Below are 24,785 nucleotides of genomic sequence, written 5' to 3'. Positions count from 1 at the left end.
TTAAAAAGGGAAATGGATAGGTTAAAGTTAGATATAGTGGGAATTAGTGAAGTTCGGTGGCAGGAAGAACAAGACTTCTGGTCAGGTGACTACAGGGTTATAAACACAAAATCAAATAGGGGTAATGCAGGAGTAGGTTTAATAATGAATAGGAAAATAGGAATCCCGGTAAGCTACTACAAACAGCATAGTGAACGCATTATTGTGGCCAAGATAGACACAAAGCCCATGCCTACTACAGTAGTACAAGTTTATATGCCAACTAGCTCTGCAGATGATGAAGAAATTGATGAAATGTATGATGAGGTAAAAGAAATTATTCAGGTAGTGAAGGGAGACGAAAATTTAATAGTCATGGGTGACTGGAATTCGTCAGTAGGAAAAGGGGAGAAGGAAACGTAGAAGGTGAATATGGATTGGGGGTAAGAAATGAAAGAGGAATCCGCCTGGTAGAATTTTGCGCAGAGCACAACTTAATCATAGCTAACACTTGGTTCAAGAATCATGGAAGAAGCTTGTATACATGGGAGAACCCTGGAGATACTAAAAGGTTTCAGATAGATTATATAATGGAAAGACAGAGATTTAGGAAACAGGTTTTAAATTGTAAGACATTTCCAGGGGCAGATGTTGACTCTGACCACAATGTATTGGTTATAAACTGTAGATTAAAACCGAAGAAACTGCAAAAAGGTGGGAATTTAAGGAGATGGGACCTGGATAAATTGACTAAACTAGAGGTTGTACAGAGTTTCAAGGAGAGCATAATGGAATGGGAGAAAGAAATAAAGTAGAAGAAGAATGGGTAGCTTTGAGGGATGAAGTAGTGAAGGCAGCAGAGGATCAAGTAGGAAAAAAGACGAGGGCTAGTAGAAATCCTTGGGCAACAGAAAAAATACTGAATTTAATTGATGAAAGGAGAAAATATAAAAATGCAGTAAATGAAGCAGGCAAAAAGGAATACAAGCGTCTCAAAAATGAGATCGACAGGAAGTGCAAAATGGCTAAGCAGGGATAGCTAGAGGACAAATGTAAGGATGAAGAGGCTTACTTCACTAGGGGTAAGATAGATACTGCCTACAGGAAAATTAAAGAGACCTTTGGAGAAAAGAGAACCACTTGTATGAATATCAAGAGCTCAGATGGAAACCCAGTTCTAAGCAAAGAAGGGAAAGCAGAAAGGTGGAAGGAGTATATAGAGAGCCTATACAAGGGCGATGTACTTGAGGACAATGCTATGGAAATGGAAGAGGATGTAGACGAAGATGAAGTGGGAGATATGATAAAAAATGGTTCAAATGGCTCTGAGCACTATGGGACTCAACTGCTGAGGTCATTAGTCCCCTAGAACTTAGAACTAGTTAAACCTAACTAACCTAAGGACATCACAAACATCCATGCCCGAGGCAGGATTCGAACCTGCGACCGTAGCGGTCTTGCGGTTCCAGACTGCAGCGCCTTTAACCGCACGGCCACTTCGGCCGGCGGAGATATGATACTGCGTGAAGAGTTCGACAGAGCACTGAAAGACCTGAGTCGAAACAAGGCCCGGAAGTAGACAACATTCCATTAGAACTACTGACAGCCTAGGGAGAGCCAGTCCTGACAAAACTCTACCATCTGGTGAGCAAGATGTATGAGACAGGCGAAATACCCTCAGACTTCAAGAAGAATATAATAATTCCAATCCCAAAGAAAGCAGGCCTTGACAGATGTGAAAATTACCGAACTATCAGTTTAATAAGTCACGGCTGCAAAATACTAACGCGAATTCTTTACAGACGAATGGAAAAACTACCTCGGGGAAGATCAGTTTGGATTCAGTAGAAATGTTGGAACACGTGAGGCAATACTGACCTTACGACTTATCTTAGAAGCTAGATTAAGGAAAGGCAAACCTACGTTTCTAGCATTTGTAGAGAAATCTTTTGACAATGTTGACTGGAATACTCTCTTTCGAATTCCGAAGGTGGCAGGGGTAAAATACAGGGAGCGAAAAGCTATTTACAATTTGTACAGAAACCAGATGTCAGTTATAAGAGTCGAGGGACATGAAAGGAAAGCAGTGGTTGGGAAGGGAGTGAGACAGGGTTGTAGCCTCTCCCCGATGTTATTCAATCTCTATATTGAGCAAGCAGTAAAGGAAACAAAAGAAAAATTCGGAGTAGGTATTAAATCCATGGGGAAGAAATAAAAACTTTGAGGTTCGCCGATGACATTGTAATTCTGTCAGAGACAGCAAAGGACTTGGAAGAGCAGTTGAACGGAATGGACAGTGTCTTGAAAGGACAAAAAGCAAAACGAGTATAATGGAATGTAGTCGAATTAAGTCAGGTGATGCTGAGGGAATTAGATTAGGAAATGTGACACTTAAAGTAGTAAAGGAGTTTTGCTATTTGGGGAGAATAATAACTGATGATGGTCGAAGTAGAGAGGATATAAAATGTAGACTGGCAATGGTAAGGAAAGCGTTCCTGAAGAAGAGAAATTTGTTAACATCGAGTATAGATTTAAGTGTCAGGAAGTCGTTTCTGAAAGTATTTGTACGGAGTGTAGCCATGTATGGAAGTGAAACATGGACGATAAATAGTTTGGACAAGAAGAGAATAGAAGCTTTCGAAATGTTGTGCTACAGAAGAATGCTGAAGATTAGATGGGTAGATCACATAACTAATGAGGAAGTATTGAATAGGATTGGAGAGAAGAGAAGTTTGTGGCACAACTTGACAAGAAGAAGGGATCGGTTGGTAGGACATGTTCTGAGGCATCAAGGGATCACCAGTTTAGTATTGGAGGGCAGTGTGAAGGGTAAAAATCGTAGAGGGAGACCAAGAGATGAATACACTAAGCAGATTCAGAAGGATGTAGGTTGCAGTAGGTACTGGGAGATGAAGAAGCTTGCACATGATAGAGTAGCATGGAGAGCTGCATCAAACCAGTCTCAGGACTGAAGACCACAACAACAACAACTTGCACTGATGATACAAATCAATTATTTCACAAACTGAAATATTATCTTACCATGACCTATACGATTTGACGCCCATTGTTGCGAAGGCAACAATTGCGTACTGATGCTCAGAGCAGACTGTCTGCACGCCAGTTGCTAACTCGGTTTTATAATATTGTTTGTGATGAATTACTGATATTTTTAATTGTGACCGTAAGTAATGGCATGATATCAGTGCAAGGAACCAGTCTTGAGTTGCAAAGAGCCACTAACAACACAGCTAGCACAATGGATGTGCTTGAGGAGTTAAAAACAATGGTGTAAAATGACCGGGAAGCTCCTCATAAGCCAAACATTTTTGTAGTGAATGCTGGAATTTGTGTAAAGAACGACGCAGCTTGTTTATGGATGACTAGAAGCGAGTCATTTGGAGTGATAAATCATTCTATATTCTGTGGCAAAGTGGCGGTAGGATTTGAGTGAACGCCTGGAGAATGTTACGTGCCATCATATGTAGTGCCAACAGTGAAGTGCAGAAGATCTGTTGTAACCATATGGGACGTTTCTCTTCGTTAGGCTGTGGTCCCGTTATTGCTCTTAAGAATACGCACGTAGCAGAAGGATATGGAGACATTTCACAGCACTGTGTACCCGCACAGTAGAGGGATATTTCATTGTAGAAGTGTGACATCACACCATGCCATAAACCAGCATCTGCTGTAAGGGCCACCTAGTTCGACCATTAATGTTTATTTAACCCTCTAGTAAGTCGTGAGGTTAGGGTAATTTTATCGATGACTCCTGCTGAGCGGACAGGCAAAATAGTAGTGAGGGAATGTGTTTCTGTTAATGATTGTATAAATGTGTTACAGAGGCTATAAATTACAACTATTATCGCGGTATCCAGATGCGTTGGTGTAGATAACAGCACTTAGTATCATAAGATCCGAGCAGCGACGATATGGCTACAGTCACGACCGTCAAAGTAGTTCAGCGACGTTGCTGTATAACGAAAAAAAAAAAAAAAACACATGAGGAATAGTGTGACGTACATGCTGCTGTATTGTCATCTTGTACGACTTGTGCACCATGCCAAGATTATACGTAATGTCGAATCCATTTAACACTGAACAGGTAGCTAGCCAGACATTTTAGGCCACATAGCCTATAGTAATTTATGAAAGAATATATGATGAATTTTGCTGCAGCATTTGTGCTTTTATGATTGGTGGATTAGAACTTGGTGGAAGTGAAGGTTTTTGAGTGACAGTAATTCAATTTGATCATTGCTTGAAGCTTTATAAGTTGAACAGTATTATTTGGAAGTGTGATTCATCATGTAGATCAGCATTTGCTTGAAAACACTGTGATCTCTGATCTCTGGGAATGGAAAAAAAATGTTTTTTGCTTGCAGCGACGAAGCCAGTTCTATAGTTTGTAGTAGGGACAGGGTTTTAGTCACTTCCAGCAATGTAACTGAAATTTGCACTTAAACTGGGGAAGAATATAAATTCTCTTTTGTAACCATCCACAGCTGGTTTACACTTTTCAGCTCTTAAGTGGCCGGAATCAGGAAGGTGTCAATTTGGGCGATCGATCTAACAACACCTTTTTACATTACTCCCCGACAGGACACCATCACACTGGTGACCTTTTCTGCCAGGACCGTTCTTGCAATGTATTAATTCTGTGCTGAGTGTTCAGTGGTCGTAGGTGGCCACTCCTGTAAGTGCTGCTAGACCCATCTCCAGGTGTGGTGCAGTGCAGCACATACCTCGTGGTGTCTGTGGCAGCAATTTCCAAGTCTGGGGCAGTCGATGTGCAGCTGGCAACCTAAGTAGAGGTCAAAGGTTGAGCAGCAGTGGACAGGTAAATCGCGGGTGGTGTGGCGCTTGAGTTCACTCAGCAGTCTAGAGCAAGTTTGCCCGCTCACTTGTTCTCGGTGGTCCGTTCGAGCTAGTGCTGTGTGTGGTGGGTTTTCCACCTACCACATGGGTACACAGTGCTACCTCTAAATACAGCAGAGCGAGTCTCAGGCTTGCACAGCAGCTGTCGGCAGCTAGTGGAGGCATCCCTAGTGTGTGGTGGTCAGTGGTAGCTGGCGGGGCGTCGCCCCATCAGTGCATTGGGCAGCTCAGCAGCGGTGGGGTTGCGAGTGGCTGTCTTGTATAGGGGCTGTGAATGCAATCCAATACCCATGGCTCCATTGGCAGCTGATCACACCACTGGCTGCATTGTTTGTCTTATCACTTTTATTTTAGGTAGTCATAAAGACATTATTTCACTAATTAACTAAGGTAAACATGGAAAGGGAGAATGATAATAAGAAACATTTGGATGTCAAGTATGGCGTAGAGGATAGGTATGTGATAATATCAAGAACTACAGGAAGTAATACTGATAAAGTCATCACTGATAAGGTCTCCTTGGTGGAGCAGACTATTAAAAGGGAAAGTTATTGTGAGGATGAAGAGAAACAAGTATTATGTAATATTATACAAAGCATGCATAGAGAAATGGGAGCTGACCACACTGAATTAACATTTAAATCAGATTCTAATACTGTAAAATTTTGAAGGTAAGATAGATGCTGATTACATGGTACTGAAGTCTGATTTGGAGATATCAGAGGCTAACTGTATACAACTGAAGTCTGATTTACAAACTCAAACTCGTGAAGTAAGGAATGAATTGTAAGCCGATTTTAATGTAATTGAACATGCAGTCGAAATGACGGGGCAGGAAGTATTGAATACATGTCATGAGAATTTTTTAAGATTTAAGGAGGTAATTTCTGAGGAGCTTCATAATTAACCAATGATATTTCGGGACATTTAGATAGGTTGAGGAAGGAACAGTATTACGCTACTGGTGCCATTAAGAGCAAAGTTTCTGAAATAAAGAATTTTTGTGAACAACCAAGAAGAGATAATTCAAACACAATCCACTGATTTAAGTAAGATGAAATATGATGTATGAGGTAGTAGAGGAGACATGTGTAACGCAAACTAAGGAACTTAAACATGGTGTACAAACCTGTATATATTAGACCTGCAGTCAGTGAATAACAATGAGCTTGCTTCTGAAGCTAGTTACATACCACTCCTCGGCAATATACACCCAGTTGTATTTTTAAAGTCAGTTGAGGGACAGTTACCCAAGTGTCGGAAAGAAGTAAGAATAAGTAGTATTATGGTTGGACATTAAAAAGGAGAAGCAGCTGTACACCATTCTAAATATCTAAGTGACATTAAAACCTTAGACGAGTTTCAAGTAGCATTTAAGGAAACATTTGTGTGTCACCGTAAGTGTGCTAAATTGTATGACTAATGTGAGATATAGTATGAAAAATATTTGAGTCGTAAGCCTTGAACATAGTGTGAGTCAAGGAAGAGTGATTACGAGTGAAGACGCTAACGTAAGTACTAGGTTCAAAGTTTAGTGAAAATGAGCAATTAGAACTTCCCTAAAGGCCACTTACAAGTCACCTTCCTCGTAGTTTTTTGAGCAGGTTAGACTACCTTGCTTTGCGCTTTCTCTTAGCGAGGAAGAACGTAATTTTTCGCCTAGTGTGAATCATCAATATTTATTTAAGGCCTCGTATAGTTATGGAAATTTTATCGATGGCTTCTACTGAAGAACCAGATGAGGTATTAGTGAGGAAATCTATTTATCCTAAATTTTGTATAGATATGTTAGAGAAGGTATGAATCGGAACGAGTCTCATGCTATCGTGATGTGCCAGGGGAGTTAACAGTAAGTACCTCGTAGCAAAAGGTGGTAGCGACGGCGGCAGGGCTACAATCGCGACCGTCAAAGACATTCATAAACGTTGCCGTAGAGTGAAAAAACATGAGACGTATTGTTATATACGTGGAGTTCTCCATTGTACTGTAATCTTGTACGATTGGTGCGCCAGGCCGAGACTGTACTTACTATTGAAATGAAAGTTAGCCAGTAATTATACGGCACATAGCCTGCAGTGTTTCCTGGAAGAATACATTAAGAATCATGTTGCACCGTTTGCGCTTTTAAGATTGTTAGATATGAACTTGGCAGAACTGAACGTTTTTGAGTGATAATATTTAGGTTTGATCATTGCTCGAAGCTTTGTAGGTAGAACAACGTTATTTGGAAGTCTGATTAAGTGAATTTGCAGCGAATATTTTATTTCTTGAGAACACTGCACTCTCAGAGCCTTAGACGAAGCTGTTTGTTTGATCGCAGTACAGATAAGGTTTTAGTTATTTACATCTTAACTGAATCTTGTACTTAAACTGGGGATGTGTATTAGCCCCCATTTGCTGCCGACCCCTGTGGCCAAACGGTTCTAGGCGCTTCAGTCCGGAACCATGCGGCTGCTACGGTCGCAGGTTCGAATCCTGCCTCGGGCATGGATGTGTGTGATGTCCTTAGTTTAGTTACATTTACGTAGTTCTAAGTCTAGGGGACTGATGACCTCAAATGTTAAATCCCATAGTGCTTAGAGGCATCTGAACCATTCGAAGCCCCCTTTTGCTGGCTCCGCACCTGGTGTAGACTTTATATCTTGTGCGGCCAGAAGCTCGAAAGTGTGAATTTAGGTGAAATTTGGCGATCATTCTAAGAACATATTTTTGCACATACTGCCCGACAGGCACACCGCCACTCTTTGGCGCAAACGCTAATGGACAATAACATTTTTGAAACGGTCTGACCTGCTCAGAATCCCGACATGAACCGAATCTACCACCTGACCAGGGAGCTACGACGTCGACTTCGGCTCAGATACCAACGCCTATACTCCCTCGTTTCCTCTCTTGACAAAGAATGGCCCGCCATTCCACCACAGACTGAAAGTGTCCCCAGCAGATTAGAAGCTGACGTCAAAGCAAACAGTGGAGACACTGCATATTAATGTCCACTAATTGGTGTCAGGGACAGACGGCCTCTGTAGTCTGATCCCTTCAACCTCCCACAAACCAACCTAATTGGTGTCTGGATATTATTTAACGGATAGTGCACGTTTCTTCACGATATTAATATCTGTGACTTACCTGGGATAACATTGTCATTTCTGACTCATGCGTGTTTATCCACAGTACTGTGTCAATTGTTCTGCCAGTGACTCGTCTTGAAAATGACTGTACGGTAATGAGCGGAACTGTAGGAAGAAGAAGTAACACCGTCCCCGATTCACACCCAAAAGATGATGGAACATTCTGACATTTTAAACATTTTGTAGCTGTGCGTTCAGCAACACTGTATGTAATTATATAAAAAGTACCACTCAGCCAACCGGTTGCACACAACTTTTTTAAAAACACGTTAACCTGGTTTCTATGGCTCTAAGATTAAGAGAAATATCCAAGGTACAGGTAATACGCATCAATTACTTAGATTTGTGAAAATTCTCAAATAAAAACCTGAAAACTGTACTTGCAATGACCTCTCATGACAACTTTTAATTTTCATCAACAGTAATATCATCAAATGACATGTTATTGTTCCACGAGTCAAGAATATAGGTCATAATAAGAAAGACAGACAGTAATCACAGAATAGTACAATAATAGCTGCAACCGGCGGCACAAGTTAACGGCTGTAGCCGGCTAGGACTGGCACATACAGAGCGCAAGAGGCATCAGACTAAACGGCATATACATCATTGCCATGAGATGGACACGAGGATTAGTAGTGCCATCTAGTAACAAAACGGAAAACTTATAGACATCTGCGTTACGAGCAAAATTGCATATCTGTAGGCTAGTTTCCAAAACTAGTAAATCAGTCTTTTTACAGGTAGTTTTAAATAAAGTAGAAGACTGACAATGACGGTTGAATAAGGGAAACCGAAATTCCCGACGCTACTGTGAGGAAAATTCCAAAAATCAGGCAGTTCTAAGTAACGACTCTAAACCTTGAAAGAAATTTTTTTACGCAACTGCAATTGCTCGTTAAGGATAAAACCGACTCTAAGCAACAGATGTTTGAAAACTCCCAGCTCTTCAATGATACTGAGCCGGAGACCGTTTTTCTCGGAGTGTTGGATACTGACTTCTTGCACTCCCTTGAGTTCATGGCCTGTGCAAGGAACTGCACCTGTAAAACTGCTGATTTACTATTTCTGCAAACTCCCATATTCCCTTTTATCTAACTACTATATGTTACAAATGTATGCCTACAGCTATGTAATTTTGATCTTAACGCAAATGGTTATAAGTTTGCCGTTTTGTTACTATATGGCACTACTAATCCTCGTGTCCATCTCATGGCATTGATGTACATGCCGTTTAGTCTGATGCCTCTTGCGCTCTGTATGTGCCGGTCATAGCCGGTTACAGCAGTTAACTTGTGCCGCCGGTTGCAGCTATTATTGTAATATTCTGTGATAACTGTCTGTCTTTCTTATTATGACCTATATTCTTGACTCGTGGAACAATAAACATGTCATTTGATGATATTACTGTTGATGAAAATTTAAAAGTTGTCATGAGAGTTCATTGCAAGTACAGTTTTCAGGTTTTTATTTGAGAATTTTCACATACGTAACTAACTGATGTATATTACCTGTACCTTATATATTTTTCTAGGTAAGTTTCACCATTCTAAAGAAGATAATCTTAGAGCTACCGAAACCTGGTTAATTTGTGTTTAAAAGAAGGTGTGTGCAACCATCTGGCTGAGTGGTACATTTTACATAATGGAATATTTTTATTCGCCGGGAAATATTCAAGAAACGCATGTATATCAGTTATTTGCAATTGAAGTACAGTTAGTTTAGTTTATCAATCGATCAAATGATTTTTCGTTTAGTAGAGTAATTTTTGGTCTTACCAATCGGGGATTATCCTGATTTAGGTTTTCCGTGATTTCCCTAAATCATTCCAGGCAAATGCCGGGATGGTTCCTCTGAAAGGGCACGGCCGACTTCCTTCCCTAATCCGATGAGACCGATGACCACGCTGTCTGGTCTCCTTCCCCAAAACAACCAACCAACCAACCGGGGATTGTCTTCGGGTAGTAATTTACAGACAGATACAGCCAATACTAGAATGAAATTTTCACTCTGCAGTGGAGTGTTCGCTGATATGCAACCTCCCGGCAGATTAAAACTGTGTGTCGGACCGAGACTCGAACTCGGGACGTTTGACTTCCGCGAGCAACTGCTCTACCAGCTGAGCTACCCAAGCACGACTCACGTCAAGTCCTCATTGCTCTACTTACGCCAGGTTCGCAGGAGGCCACATCCATGCCCGAGGCAGGATTCGAACCTGCTACCGTAGCGGTCGTGCGGTTCCAGAATGTAGCGCCTAGAACCGCTCGGCCACACCGGCCGGCGGAGACGATGTACTGGCGGAAGTGCTGCTGTGAGGAGGGGTCGTGAGCCGTGCTTGGGTAGCTCAGCTGGAAGAGCACTTGCCCGCAAATGACAAACGTCCTGAGTTGGAGTCTCGGTACGGCATATAGTTTTAATCTGCCAGGAGTTTTCACGTCCAATATTCATCCAATCTATAGTGATCAGATCGAAAGCAGGCAGTTAAATGCCATTGACAGAACAGATTTTCATCGCTAGTATTTGGGTGGTGAAGGGATCGTTACACAGCTGTCGATCTTCAAACTTTGTCTCTGTGTCTTAAGTGTCAAACTTTTTTGCCGTGTTGCAACATTTGAGAAGGTATGACAGTGTAGATGGTGGACCTTGATGCCACTCGATGGTGGTAGGTCATACGTTGGCAACGAGATTCTCGCTGTGCATTCAGTTCAAACCATGTTCATCCCAACATTCCGAAATCGCATCGCATTAGTAAACACACTCACGTGAGAAATGTTCACTAAAATTTTGTACGGGAAGTCTTGCTAATTTCGGCGAATGTGGTTGTTAAATGGTTGGAACGTTACCCATCTTACAGGAGAGTGTGCTTCAGATAACATCTATTTTTGGACAACCAAATGTCTACACCGTATTACAATACATACTTAACTCTGTAGAGAACTTCTGCTGGTGTGGCAGACGATATGACTCTGTCTTACCATGGGCTGGATTCCGTTCGCTAGCAGCTCGTTAATGAGGTTATTGTAGTAATCGATACCAAGCTGGTTGATAACGTCGAGGTCTCCAGTGGGCAGGATTCGCGGCCAGGAGATGGAGAAACGGTACACGTCCGCCTGTTGGTAAAATAAAAGAATAATGGAACAAAGTATTTTTACTCTGTCCTCCTTTTCTGAAGGAGTCATGATGTATGTCTGGGGAAAGAGAACCAAAGCAAAGCTAAATTTCATTATACTACATTTGTTATTAGGCATAGCCGGGCAGCTAGCCGTATAAAAACTGCTAATAATAAGAAAAGGAAATTCCAATCGACATAACAGCGCCAGAGGTAAGTTCACAATTACTGGCAGCCGAAATGAGAACTGAATAAACACTCATGAAGTGATAAGCCGGTGCCAGTATGTTACAACTTTTTATACGATTTAGAAAGGTAACGTTTAATTCAAGAAGTCGCTTGACAGTCAGAGGACGGTTATGTCAACTGGACAGGTCATTGCTTTTAAATTCTAGCAGGACTTGTTTTCTATGTTCCCAAACAGGTTGCTTAAGAAACTCTTCAGGTCTAACAACTTAGACTACTAGAAACAACTGAAAACAACAAGCAGCTCTTTTATGTCCTTTTTGTTTTTTTCTCTTGATGTCAGAATTTTTTGCTGCTCATTTTCTTTATTGTTTATTTGTTACTTCTTGAAGAGTTTTGCAGAAGCCAAATAACCACGACAATTGTGTTTACGCCTTACAGCAACGTGTTTTGTTTTTCATTTACTATAATTTAACAACTGTTTTAGTGAACTAAAAAAAACTGTGGATAGCTTAACTGGACACCAAAAGCAGTTAACTTGATTAGGCCGGCCCAGCTAACCACAATATAACTATTTACTTCTGTGAATTACAGATCTTTTTAATTTAAAAAATCTTTTATGCAATTTCACTTGTAATAACTATGAAACATTTCGTGCATTAGACTTTCTGTGTTCACCTGCGAAAGGCCGTCCTTTTGAGCCATGCGAGCAGTTTCAGAAAATGTCCCTACTGCAGTTCGAGGTTCAGTCCGTCCAGTTGCTCATGCGACTGCTACTGATCCAGTTCCTTTAGTTTGTCGTACCTCCGCTAATAATCTCATTCATTCATGTCCTCAGAACCAAGATCTCCAGGCTGAATTATTTGTGCCTAGTGAAACCTTGCTTCCATTCCTTCAGTACGGTCCCCGAAAATGAGATGGTTATAGCGGAAAGAAAGAAGGAGCTCATATCCTTACCTGGGAAGGCCTGCGTTGAAGAAGAAGCCTCTGCCAGAGAATAAAACTAAAAGTAAGATGAAGGCACGTGCTCCAAAAGAACAGTATTCATCGTCAAAGGAAAGCGCTGACTTGGTTTAAGAAGAATCTGACTCTTTTGGAATGAAAACTTTGAAGATGATGAGAATTTTCCAGACATTTAAGCGGGTGACATCAAAATTGTTAATGTGCGCGGAGAAAGAAAACAAAATTGTAGTGACACTCAGTAAGTGGCACATACCCTGCAGTAGATTTGCTGTGACAGCTGAAAGTGCTTATGCTGCCGCTGATGATGTCATTACAAAGCTTCCTCGTCATCTTAAGAAGTTGCATCAAAGATCTGAACACGTGTTTCATACTAATTATGTTTTGTATGAGTACAGCATTTGCTAAGACTGATTTCAATTTAAACTTCAATCAGTTGTATTTGGAGCATCGACGACTAACTATTAAATGTTGTTGCAATGCACTTTCACGATGTTTTGAAGTTAAAATTAGATTGTTTTAATGGATTTCCACTGATTTCACTAACTGGACTAGTTAACCTTACCGGTTAAGTAAAACTGTCACTTTGGAGATGAGTTTATTAATTCAGATTCCACAATAATTTAAGGTAACACGTAGCCCTTTAACACCTCATTGTAAAGAAAACATGTAACCCAGACTTCTTATAAAATTTAATGCAGGTGAGTCACATAGAAAGAGCCTTATAACAGTTTTAAAAAATTTGTCACAGTTAATCTGGCTCTCTTCTACATCGTCACCTGTTGTAGTGAGTGACGTCTTATCGTGACTGCCTCGGTTCGAGCAAAAACCGCCGCAGCCACATTGTTGCTGTGGGGGGAAAAACGTATCGCTCACAGGGGGGAGAGTGGTGGAAGGGTAGATGCCATCAACAGTGGAGAATTGTCGTTGTCAGTAGATAACCCAAAATGCTACGAATGATTTACTGAAAGTCCCTGACAGAGTAACTCTATGTGCCGAATACACGAATACGGAACGTTGCGTCTCTCAGGCATTGCCCTCCACGTATTCCTAGTTGTCGTCCCGGCCCAGTACACAATTATTATATGTCAGAAAGAGTCAAAACAGCACACACTTTGCTGCAGAGCAAAAAAGTACTTGCATTAACCTACAGCCGTTTAGCAGACATCTCGACGCCATGAGTTACAGAATGACTCGTACCTCTTCTTTAGGCACCCCACAGGGCACAGATGTTTTGCATGGGTATCGGCACGGGGTGCTCTAGGCATGGAAATGGTGAGTAGTATAACATCCTGGTAGACACAGGCGCTGCATGGCACCAGTACATCGATAGGCAGATGAGGCGATGCATTTGTTCCGTCAACAGAAGAATGTTTATGAAGATGGTCTATGTATTCTCTTGCAAGAAAATAAAATAGAATGAAAAGTGTCGCCAGGTACGCCTGCCATCGCCTCTCGTCGACGAACTATACAGGACCTAACTGTCCGGTCGCGTGGACACATTTGTTCCACTACGGCATGTTCCGTTCTTCCATGCGTTACCCGCTTATGTCCGAAATGTGTCAGCGTGGTTGAGGAATAGTTCACGGACATGAAGGCGTTTGTGTGGTCCCCTACAGGTCACAATAACTCAACCTTATTCATCACTTTAGGTGCGTTGTCGTGCAATATGTGTGTACCACTTTGATCTAGTTGCGGTTGTGAGTGTTCTTGGATCAGGTTGAATCTATAGCGCTTTGAGAGTATCGTGGGATCACCGCTGTCACCAGGATACTACACGCTACTGTTGGTGTTGTTGTGGTTGTTGTTGTCCTTAGTGCGAACACTGGACAGACGCAGCTCTTCACGCTACTCAACCTTGTGCAAGCCTCTTCAATTCTGAATAACTGCCGCAGCCTACATCCTTTGAACATGCTTAGTTGACTCATCCATGGGTCTCCCTCTACACTTTAGAACCCCACCCACATTTTGCTACATTACAAAACTGACTCTTCCTTAATGCGTCAGGGTATGCCCTATCAAACGATCCCTTCCTTTAGTCAAGTTGTATCACACGTTTCTTGTCTCTCCAGTTACATTCAGCAACTCTTCATTTGTTAAGTGATCTACTCATCGAATCTTCAGCGTTTGCCTGTTGCACGACATTTTAAAAGCTTCTGTTCTCTTCTCGTCTGAATTGCGTATCGTCCACGTTCACAAAACGCTTCCTAGCACTCAAGTTTACATTCGATGTTAACGAATTCCTTTTTTTTCTTTTCAGAAATGCATTTTTCGGGCATCATTAGTTGTTTTGCTGCCCACATAAAAAAAAGAACTCGTAGGTTAATTTAGTGTCTTATTTCCAATCTAACTCCTTCAGCACCACCATATTTAATTCGAGTACATTTCATTACACTTGTTTTACTATTGTTGGCATTCATATTACAAACACTTTACTAGGTCGGTATGTGTTGTGACCTTTTTCCAATGGTTACACCATTGTGCAGCCACAGGAGATTAACAGTTTTAGAGCAGCATAATGGCAAGTCATAAGACATTGCCTCAACTTCCTATCTCAGAATGTTTGGACTGGTTGTCTCGTGTTAAAGCGGTTGCCTCAAACCGAAAATTCGTGGGATAAAATCCTGGTTGGAGTACGCAATATTTCAGTCTGCCTTTAACCTAGACTTCACCTCTCAATGATTTGAAGATTCACCAGGAACGAAACTTCGGATAACACATGAAATTGTAGGTCCCTTTCAGTAGAACTAAAAGTCAGTCCAGAGTTGCAATTTGTAACTTTGGACTGATTTCTCATTGTACTGATTGACAGAAGTTTCTGACCCGCAGCTGCTCCTTCCATGCCCTTACCTGGTAGGACTTTTTAGGCAGGTTAGGGACAAACATGTCGCCGAAGGACTTCCATTTGAATGAGTAGCGACAGCCCTTGGGGTCACACGGAATTATTGTTATTGTGTCATAGGTGATATGCAGTATCTCCGGAAACATAACTAATAACCGTCCTTTTCAGGATCGTCCAACTAGAGACGAGAAACACCTAGTTTGTATTATGCAGCTTAATATTGAAGGCATAAGCTCTGCCAAATGTATCTACAGAAACAACTGCATGAACTTAACACTGATGTTGTCAACATTCACATACCAAAGATGTGCAAGATCTTCAGCGTAGAGAACGAATACCTGGTTATACACTGGTCGAAGCTATCCACCATCCACAATATATAATAGCCACTTATGTGAAGTCAAGCCTAAACGGAGTGCATGTAATTGATTCTGCAGAAGCTATCCACATCTACACAATAGTAATCCAGATAAACGACTTAAAAATTGTCAACCTGTACAAGCCTCCAAGTGTGAATTGGACCTCCACAGTTCTGCCGGGTTTCGATCACCCTTGTATATACACTCGAGACTTTAACAGCCATCACACGGATTGGCGGTACGACACCGTGGATGTCTATGGGGAGTCACTAGCTCAATGGGCAGAAACTACCAGCATGCACTTGGTATTTGATGTGAAAGACAAGGGAACCTTCCACTCTGAACGCTGGAATAAGGATTACAACCAAGACTTGGTATTTGTGTCCAAAGATCAGCTAGATCAACCACTTAACGCCACTCTTACTGTTCTGTCTAACTTCCCAAATTGCCAACGCCGTCCTGTTACGACAGAAATTGGTTTAAAAAATTCCCCTTGTAAACTCATAGCCCCTACCCAGATGGAATTTTCAACGAGCTAACTGGGATGGATTCTCAAAAGACCTTGACTCCATCTTAGCTGCGAAGAACTTACAGACAACAGCAAACAACTACGATGAATTCGTTACACTAGTTATCGGAGCTGCTAAGTCAAACATTCCCAGAGGTTACAGAAAGGAATATGTGCCTGGCTGGAACCAAGAAAGTGAGGCTTTATATCAAGAATACCAAAGTTCTAGAAATCAAACAGTGGGCTCACAGCTACTCCACTCTTTAAACAAGAACAGACGAGAGAAATGGGAAGCAACACTCAAAGAAATGAACTTTGCCGAGTCAAGTAGTAAAGCATGGAGAGTCTTGAATGGGCTAACTGGCAAGCAACACCTCAAAAAGCCGTATCCTAAATTGAGTCCCGACCTCATTCCCAACCTGATCGCAGACCTCAAAAGGGCAAACAGAGACAAGAATCATGCCAGACTAGTAAATTGTAACCTCTATAACCTCAAGCGCAGTGCCCCAAGAAACGTGCCGCTTTCCAGGCCCTTCTCGACAGCGGAAGTAGAAAGTGCTGTCAAGCAACTGAAAGTCGGTAAGGCTGCTAGCCCCGACAACATCTATAATGAATTTATCAAGAACATGGGCCCGCACTGCTTACACTGGCTCACTTCCCTCTTCACTTACACAATCAAAGGGAACAAACTTCCCAGACAATTCAGACTGTCGAAAGTTATAGCCACTCTCAAACCTGGCAAGCCTGAAGACAGCCCTGAAAGCTACCGCCCTATAGCACTGTTCAGTTGTACATTCAAACGTTCGGAACGAGTCCTCCTAACCAGAAAAGCACCGTTCGTCGAGGCTGCTACCCCTCCTGAACAAGGTGGCTTCAGAAAAGGACGCAGGTCCACCGACTAAGTTCTTGCCCTAACTACACATATTGAAGCAGGTTTTCAAGGCCATCTGAAATCAACAGCTGTCTTCATCGACCTGACAGCCACGTACGACACTGTCTGGCGACAGGGACTGATCTACAAGCTACTGTAAGTTGTACCAAGTCGAGAAATTGTGGATCAAATATCCAGCATGCTTAGTGAAAGGCAATTTGAAGTGTTTCTAGGCAGCTCTATAAGCCACAAACGGAAACTAAATAATGGACTACCACAGGGATCTGTTTCAGCCCCATCACTATTCAGTTTATCCATTAATGATTTCTAACCAAAACTTCAACTGAATTCATTTATGCTGATGCCATCGCACTGGTAGCACAGAGCACTAATTTCAAAGATGGTGAACGAATTCTTACGGAGGACCTGGAGAAGATGTCAATTTTCTTTAAGACCTGGAGATTGATCCCAAGCACATAAAAACTGAAGTCTCTTGTTTCCATCTAGCGAATCGTGCTCCAAACTACAAACCAAGAGTTCTGCACAATGGACAAACGTTGAGGCACAATCCTTTCGCAAAATATCTCGGTATCACTCTAGATAAAACCCTGAGCTACAAAGAGCATATCACCAAGCATTCTCATAAAGTTGCTGGAAGGAGGTACCACCTGGGGAACCTCTGCTGACTGTCTGCGTTTAACTGGCATCAGTCTTGTGTACTCTCCTGCCGAGTACTGTGCACCTGTCTGGTTGGAAAGTGTACATGTGAAGAAGGTAGACACAAAACTGTACGACACAATGCACTGCATCACTGGTTCCATCAAACCAACCCCATGCCACTGGTTACCTGTATTGAGTCACATCCCTCCACCTCACTGAAGGCTGAAACAAGCTCTACTGAGGGAGGCCAAGAAAATCTCTGCATGACCCTCTCTACCACTGCACCAGGAATTCTGCCATCCACCACACCAACGACTACGATCAAGAACACCAGCAAGTGTTACTGCAGGACTCATCGCGGATGGTTTTGATCTAAATGAAAGCTGGAATCATGAATGGTCAACAAAAACATTGGGAACAAGAGCCCATCACCTTGATCCCACAAAGAAGCCAAAAGGTTTTGACCTACTGAGGAACCTCTGGTGCCGCCTCAACAGGTTAAGGACTGGACATGGTTGTTGTAACTACTTCAGGTACAAATGGGGCTGGATTAGTTCACCAATGTGTGAATGTAATCAAGAAGAGCAGACAACTGAACATCTAGTCCGACGCTGTCCACTTCATTCATACCTTGGAATTCCCGACGAGTTGTTCACTCTCACACCCAGCTTAATTAATTGGTTGAAAAACACGGACTTTAAGGTTTAATCTTGTCTTATATCATATGTGTATTGTATAAAATCACTTGTCTTATATCAACTGTGATTGCATAAAATCACCATACGATTAAATAAATAAATTGTTATTATCGCTCTCTGGATATTCAAATATTTTCTTATCTCTTAAACCACTGAATCCCTAATCGATTTTGTTGTTTTGGAGATCTTTATTGGGAAAGCCTATTAATTACATACAAGTATAATATAACGTAAGACTTCACAAAAAACGTCCTATGGCGGATGCTGCTTCGGAGAAAAGATGTGAAGCACGCAAGCAGGTAATCTGAGAAACTTCGTGGTCGAAATTAAGATGTTTACTGCAATCTTAAACAGGTGTTCCATGAGCGACACTCGCTGTACGGAGGTACTCACGTTCAGGGCCTTGAGCAGCTGCACGTCCTCCTCGTACTTGTGGTACGAGTCGCATGCCACGTCGCCGTTTCCGTCGCCTAGGCCGTACTCCGGATTTTCGTGCGTCATCCGGTCCCAGATGCTCTCGCCTTTTCCTATGCAGAAAAGCAGCCACGTTGTAATAAGCTCAGAGGCTGAAACTGTTTATATAAAAAGTAGTAAATTGTGTCACATGTGCGTATTGCATCAATCGTCGTTTCGCAATAAAATTGAACTCTAAAACCAAAAGAAAAGAATATTTTGAGTTGCTGGTACTTTGGACGGGGAAAAGTGCAGCACAAAATACGAAATACTCCACAAATGATTAATTTTTTAAATATAAACACAAAACAAGACAATCACAGCAGAATTCAAGAAAAGTCAATAGTTATGAAAAGGAGTTAGAGAGTGAGGTCGGTCTCCCGTTCCTAGATATGTTGGTATACAAAAGATTCGATAAAACTCTAGCTCACAGAGTGTACAGAAAGCCGACTAACACAAACAGGTATTTAGATGCCACTTCGCACCACCACCCAGCCCAGAAGCCAGCAGCACTCAACACTCTGTCTTCACGTGCCTTACGTATCAGCGACGACGACAACTTAGAATCGGAGTTGAATTTTTTTAAAGAGGACATTGAAGGCAAATGGGTATGATAGTTATTCAATCGACAGGGCTTTTTGGCGGAATATTTATACCGCTAATAAGAATGACGAGGAACCGCCTTCTCACTCCGTCAGGTTACCGTTCGTTTCTGGGGTCACTGACCGCATAAGCAGAATTTTAAAGAGAAATGGTATTCAAACATCTTTCTTTAGTCAAAACAAAATAAAAGACTGATTACCTCCACAATGCAGGCGTCTATCAAGTGTCATGTGGCTGCAGCAAAGTGCATATAGGCGAAACGGGAAGAACTGTTAAAGAACGCATTAAGGAACACGAACGGCACATGCGGCTAAATCAAAGTGCAAAATCGGCAGTAGCGGAACATCACGAGAACTGTGGCGCTGACATCGCTTTTAATAACGTACGTGTACTGGCTAAAGAAACAAACATATATAGAAGAAAGGTCCGAGAAGCGGTTGAAATTTCTAAGAATTCATCTAATTTCAATAGAGAGGACGGCTATAGGCTTCCGGCATCGTGGCTCCCCGCCATCACGGAAGGAAATACGCGGCCGCGGTGTGTGAGCGGCATAAACAACGCGCCGCAAGTCACCGCGGCGGACAATAATATTTTGGGTAAACATTCCCCCTCTCTTGCTCTGTCCGTTTCGAATCTAGCCACTGATGACGACCAACCAATAGCGGTAGCACGCATTTCAACTAGTAACCCTTCTCCAGCATAAGTGTGGAATAGTGCCTTTCTATCCAATGACGATGACCACCAATGGCATCCACAGGAGATGAGCTACCAAATCCCCTCCTTCTGTATTAGCCTATGACTATAGCCCACCAATGGTAGCCACATGTATTTTAACCAATACTATCACTTCTCCAGCACGATCGCCAGAAAATTCCCCCTTTATATGTGGATGCGACACTCGTCTCTGACAATGTTCTAGCAGGAGTGAACACCAAAAGATCCTGAGGAAGATCCCAACAGAGGGGTCGAAACGTCGAACATTTTAGAAGATACATGACGCGGCCTAATAACCCAGAAGATTTTAACTTCACTATAAAACAGTGACTTTTTTAAAAACTGTAAAATGGCGGAAGGTTTTGGAAGTTAAAATAGAAACAATGGTTCGCGATGCTAATGAAGAGACACAGTAAGTAGAAACGCACAATTTAAAGAACACAGCGACAGACTGGTTTACGTTCACACACCTAGCGTCAGTATGGTTTCTGTTCGCAACACTTAAAAAGTGGGGCGCACAGCACCGAACACTCACTTAAACACAGCGCTATAGAGTAGACATGAAGATAACACACCAGAGCCTAAGGCAAACGTTCAAATGGCTCTGGGCACTATGGGACTTTACATCTGAGATCATCAGTCCCCTAGAACTTGGAACTACTTAAACCTTACTAACCTTAGGACATTACACACATCCATGCCCGAGGCAGGATTCGAACCTTCAACCGTAGCAGTCGCACGGTTCCAGACTGACGTGCTTAGAACCACTTGGCCACACAGGCCGGCTTAAAAATCACACAGAGCAAGACACTTAAAATAACAAAGCCACTGTAAATGCCGGAACACTCACAACGAATAAAAACTGCTGGTAGGGACCTGATGAAGAAATGGAGGTCGGAGAGGAGGAAAAAAGAGGGGAGAGAGGATGGGGGGTGGGAGGAAGTGGAAAAGGGGGGAACAGGGGGCGCATCAAGAGGCGGGAAACGCGCAGGGCAGGAGATGAAGAGGGGAGACAAGGCAGGAGGGAGTACAGAGACACTGAAGGGGAGCACAGGAGAGGGAGGGGCATAGAAGGGGGAAGTCCTCTCAGGAAAAGGGAGGCAGAGGATAGGGAGCCCAGAGGCGGAGGCAGGAGGAAGGTGGGGTTAGAGTTGATAGGAAGGGTAGCCATCAGGGCGAAGCTCATCATCCGGGAGGGGTAGATGCTGGAAGTTGCGTTGTGAAAGGTGATGGAGGATGTGGGAGAGTGGGCTCAGTGGTCAAGATGTGGCAGTACTTATACTGTCCGCGAGGACACTGTTCGCTCATGTATTCATGTGGCGAGACAGTGGCGCACCTACTAGGCGAGAGCAGTGCTGAGGCGACACTGCCCTCTATCGTCCATCGAAGTCCATTTGCTCCAGTGGGCATTCGACTTCCACACAGTCCGATACTAGAGCTACGCCCCCACCCCTTTTCACCGAAACCGGTGCATACAGGCGGAAATGTGCCAGACAGTGCCTTGATAGGTAGAATGAAGGCCCCAGAGAGTATACTTGTGCCCTACCCCCATGAACCATGGACCTTGCCGTTGGTGGGGAGGTTTGCGTACCTCAGTGATACAGATGGCTGTACCGCAGGCGCAACCACAACGGAGGGGTATCTGTTGAGAGGCCAGACAAACGTGTGGTTTCTGAAGAGGGGCAGCAGCCTTTTCAGTAGTTGCAGGGGCAACACTCTGGATGCTTGACTGATCTGGCCCTGTAACACTAACCACAACAGCCTTGCTGTGCTGGTACTGCGAACGGCTGAAAGCAAGGCGAAAATACAGCCGTAATTTTTCTCGAGGGCATGCAGCTTTACTGTATGGTTAAATGATGATGGCGTCCTCTTAGGTAAAATATTCCGGAGGTATAATAGTCCCCCAATTCGGATCTCCAGGCGGGGACTACTCAGGAGGACGTCGTTATCAGGAGAAAGAAAACTGGCGTTCTACGGATCGGAGCGTGGAATGTCAGATCCCTTAATCGGGCAGGTAGGTTAGAAAACTTAAAAAGGGAAATGGATAGGTTGAAGTTAGATATAGTGGGAATTAGTGAAGTTCGGTGGCAGGAGGAACAAGACTTTTGGTCAGGTGAATACAGGGTTATAAATACAAAATCAAGTAGGGGTAATGCTGGAGTAGGTTTAATAATGAATAAAAAAATAGCAGTGCGGGTAAGCTACTACCATCAGCATAGTGAACGCATTTTTGTCGCCAAGATAGACACTAAGCCCATGCTTACTACAGTAGTACAAGTTTATATGCCAACTAGCTCTGCAGATGATGAAGAAATTGATGAAATGTATGATGAGATAAAAGAAATTATTCAGGTAGTGAAGCGAGACGAAAATTTAATAGTCATGGGTGACTGGAATTCGGCAGTAGGAAAAGGGGAGAAGGAAACGTAGTAGGTGAATATGGATTGGGGGTAAGAAATGAAAGAGGAAGCCGCCTGGTAGAATTTTGCACAGAGCACAACTTAATCATAGCTAACACTTGGTTCAAGAATCATAAAAGAAGGTTGTATACATGGAAGAATCCTGGAGATACTAGAAGGTATCAGATAGATTATATAATGGTAAGACAGAGATTTGGGAACCAGGTTTTAAATTGTAAGACATTTCCAGAGGCAGATGTGGACTCTGACCACAATCTATTGGTTATGAACTGTAGATTAAAATTGAAGAAACTGCAAAAAGATGGGAATTTAAGGAGATGGGACCTGGATAAACTGACTAAACCATTCTACAGAGTTTCAGGGAGAGCGTAAGGGAACAATTGACAGCAGTGGGGGAAAGAAATACAGTAGAAGAAGAATGGGTAGCTCTGAGGGATGAAGTAGTGAAGGCAGCAGAGAAACAAGTAGATAAAAAGACGAGGGCTAGTAGAAATCCTTGGGTAACAGAAGAAATATTGAATTTAATTGATGAAAGGAGAAAATATAAAAACGCAGTAAATGAAGCAGGCAAAAGGGAATACAAACGTCTCAAAAATGAGATCGACAGGAAGTGCCAAATGGCTAAGCAGGGATGGCTAGAGGTCAAATATAAGGATGTAGAGGCTTATCTCACTAGGGGTAAAATAGGTACTGCCTACAGGAAAATTAGAGAGACATTTGGAGAAAAGAGAGCCACTTGTATGAATATCAAGAGCTCAGATGGAAACCCAGTTCTAAGCAAAGAAGGAAAGCAGAAAGGTGGAAGGAGTATATAGAGGGTCTATACAAGGGCGATGTACTTGAGGACAATATTATGGCAATGGAAGAGGATGTAGATGAAGATGAAATGGGAGATACGATATTGCGTGAAGAGTTTGACAGAGCACTGAAAGACCTGAGTCCAAACAAGGCCCCCGGAATAGACAACATTCCATTGGAACTACTGACGGCCTTGGGAGAGCCAGTCCTGACAAAACTCTACCATCTGGTGAGCAAGATGTATGAGACAGGCGAAATACCCTCAGACTTCAAGAAGAGTATAATAATTCCAATCCCAAAGAAAGCAGGTGTTGACAGATGTGAAAATTACCGAACTATCAGTTTAATAAGTCACAGCTGCAAAGTACCAACGCGAATTCTTTACAGACGAATGGAAAAAATGATAGAAGCCGACCTCGGGGAAGATCAGTTTGGATTCCGTAGAAATGTTGGAACACGTGAGGCAATACTGACCCTACGACGTATCTTAGAAGAAAGATTAAGGAAAGGCAAACCTACGTTTCTAGCATTTGTAGACTTAGAGAAAGCTTTCGACAATGTTGACTGGAATACTCTCTTTCAAATTCTGAAGGTGGCAGGGGTAAAATACAGGGAGCGAAATGCTATTTACAATTTGTACAGAAACCAGATGGCAGTTATAAGAGTCGAGGGGCATGAAAGGGAAGCAGCGGTTGGGAAGGGAGTGAGACAGGGTTGTAGCCCCTCCCCGATGTTATTCAGTGTGTATATTGAGCAAGCAGTGAAGGAAACAAAAGAAAAATTCTGAGTAGGTATTAAAGTCCATGGAGAAGAAATAAAAACGTTGAGGTTCGCCGATGACATTGTAATTCTGTCAGAAACAGCAAAGTACTTGAAAGAGAAGTTGAACGGAATGGACAGTGTCTTGAAAGGAGGGTATAAGATGAACATCAACAAAAGCAAAACGAGGATAATGGAATGTAGTCGAATTACTCGGGTGATGCTGAAGGAATTAGATTAGGAAATGAGACACTTAAAGTAGTAAAGGAGTTTTGCTATTTGGGGAGAATAATAACTGATGATGGTCGAAGTAGAGAGGATATAAAATGTAGACTGCCAATGGCAAGGAAAGCGTTTCTGAAGAAGAGAAATTTGTTAACATCGAGTATAGATTTAAGTGTCAGGAAGTCGTTTCTGAAAGTATTTGTATGGAGTGTAGTCATGTATGGAAGTGAAACATGGACGATAAATAGTTTGGACAAGAAGAGAATAGAAGCTTTCGAAATGTGGTGCTACAGAAGAATGCTGAAGATTAGATCGGTAGATCACATAACTAATGAGGAGGTATTGAATAGAAATGGGGAGAAGAGGAGTTTGTGGCACAGCTTGACAAGAAGAAGGGACCGGTTGGCAGGACATATTCTTAGGCATCAAGGGATCACAAATTTAGCTTTGGAGGGCAGCGTGGAGGGAAAAAATCGTAGAGGGAGACCAAGAGATGAATACACTAAGCAGATTCAGAAGGATGTAGGTTGCAGTAAGTACTGGGAGATGAAGAAGCTTGCACAGGATAGAGTAGCATGTAGAGCTGCATCAAACTAGTCTCAGGACTGTAGACAACAACAAGGCAGAAGCTG

The 24,785-nt window shown here is 42.5% G+C and overlaps 1 protein-coding gene across 1 annotated transcript in view; it reads right to left on the bottom strand.

Moving 5' to 3' along the window:
• The window catches only part of LOC126094951 (myrosinase 1-like), an 83,890-nt gene that overhangs the window by 37,849 nt on the left and 21,256 nt on the right, over positions 1-24,785 (bottom strand). The window contains exons 2-3 of the mRNA XM_049909606.1: positions 18,575-18,708; positions 10,964-11,098 (exon numbers count right to left, since the gene is read on the bottom strand). Coding sequence (XP_049765563.1) covers positions 10,964-11,098; positions 18,575-18,708 — 269 coding nt within the window. The remainder of the gene's footprint in view (positions 1-10,963; positions 11,099-18,574; positions 18,709-24,785) is intronic.

The sequence above is a fragment of the Schistocerca cancellata genome, chromosome 8, assembly GCF_023864275.1.
Source record: "Schistocerca cancellata isolate TAMUIC-IGC-003103 chromosome 8, iqSchCanc2.1, whole genome shotgun sequence".
NCBI lineage: Eukaryota > Metazoa > Arthropoda > Insecta > Orthoptera > Acrididae > Schistocerca > Schistocerca cancellata.
This window is presented reverse-complemented; position numbering and strand designations above follow the sequence as displayed.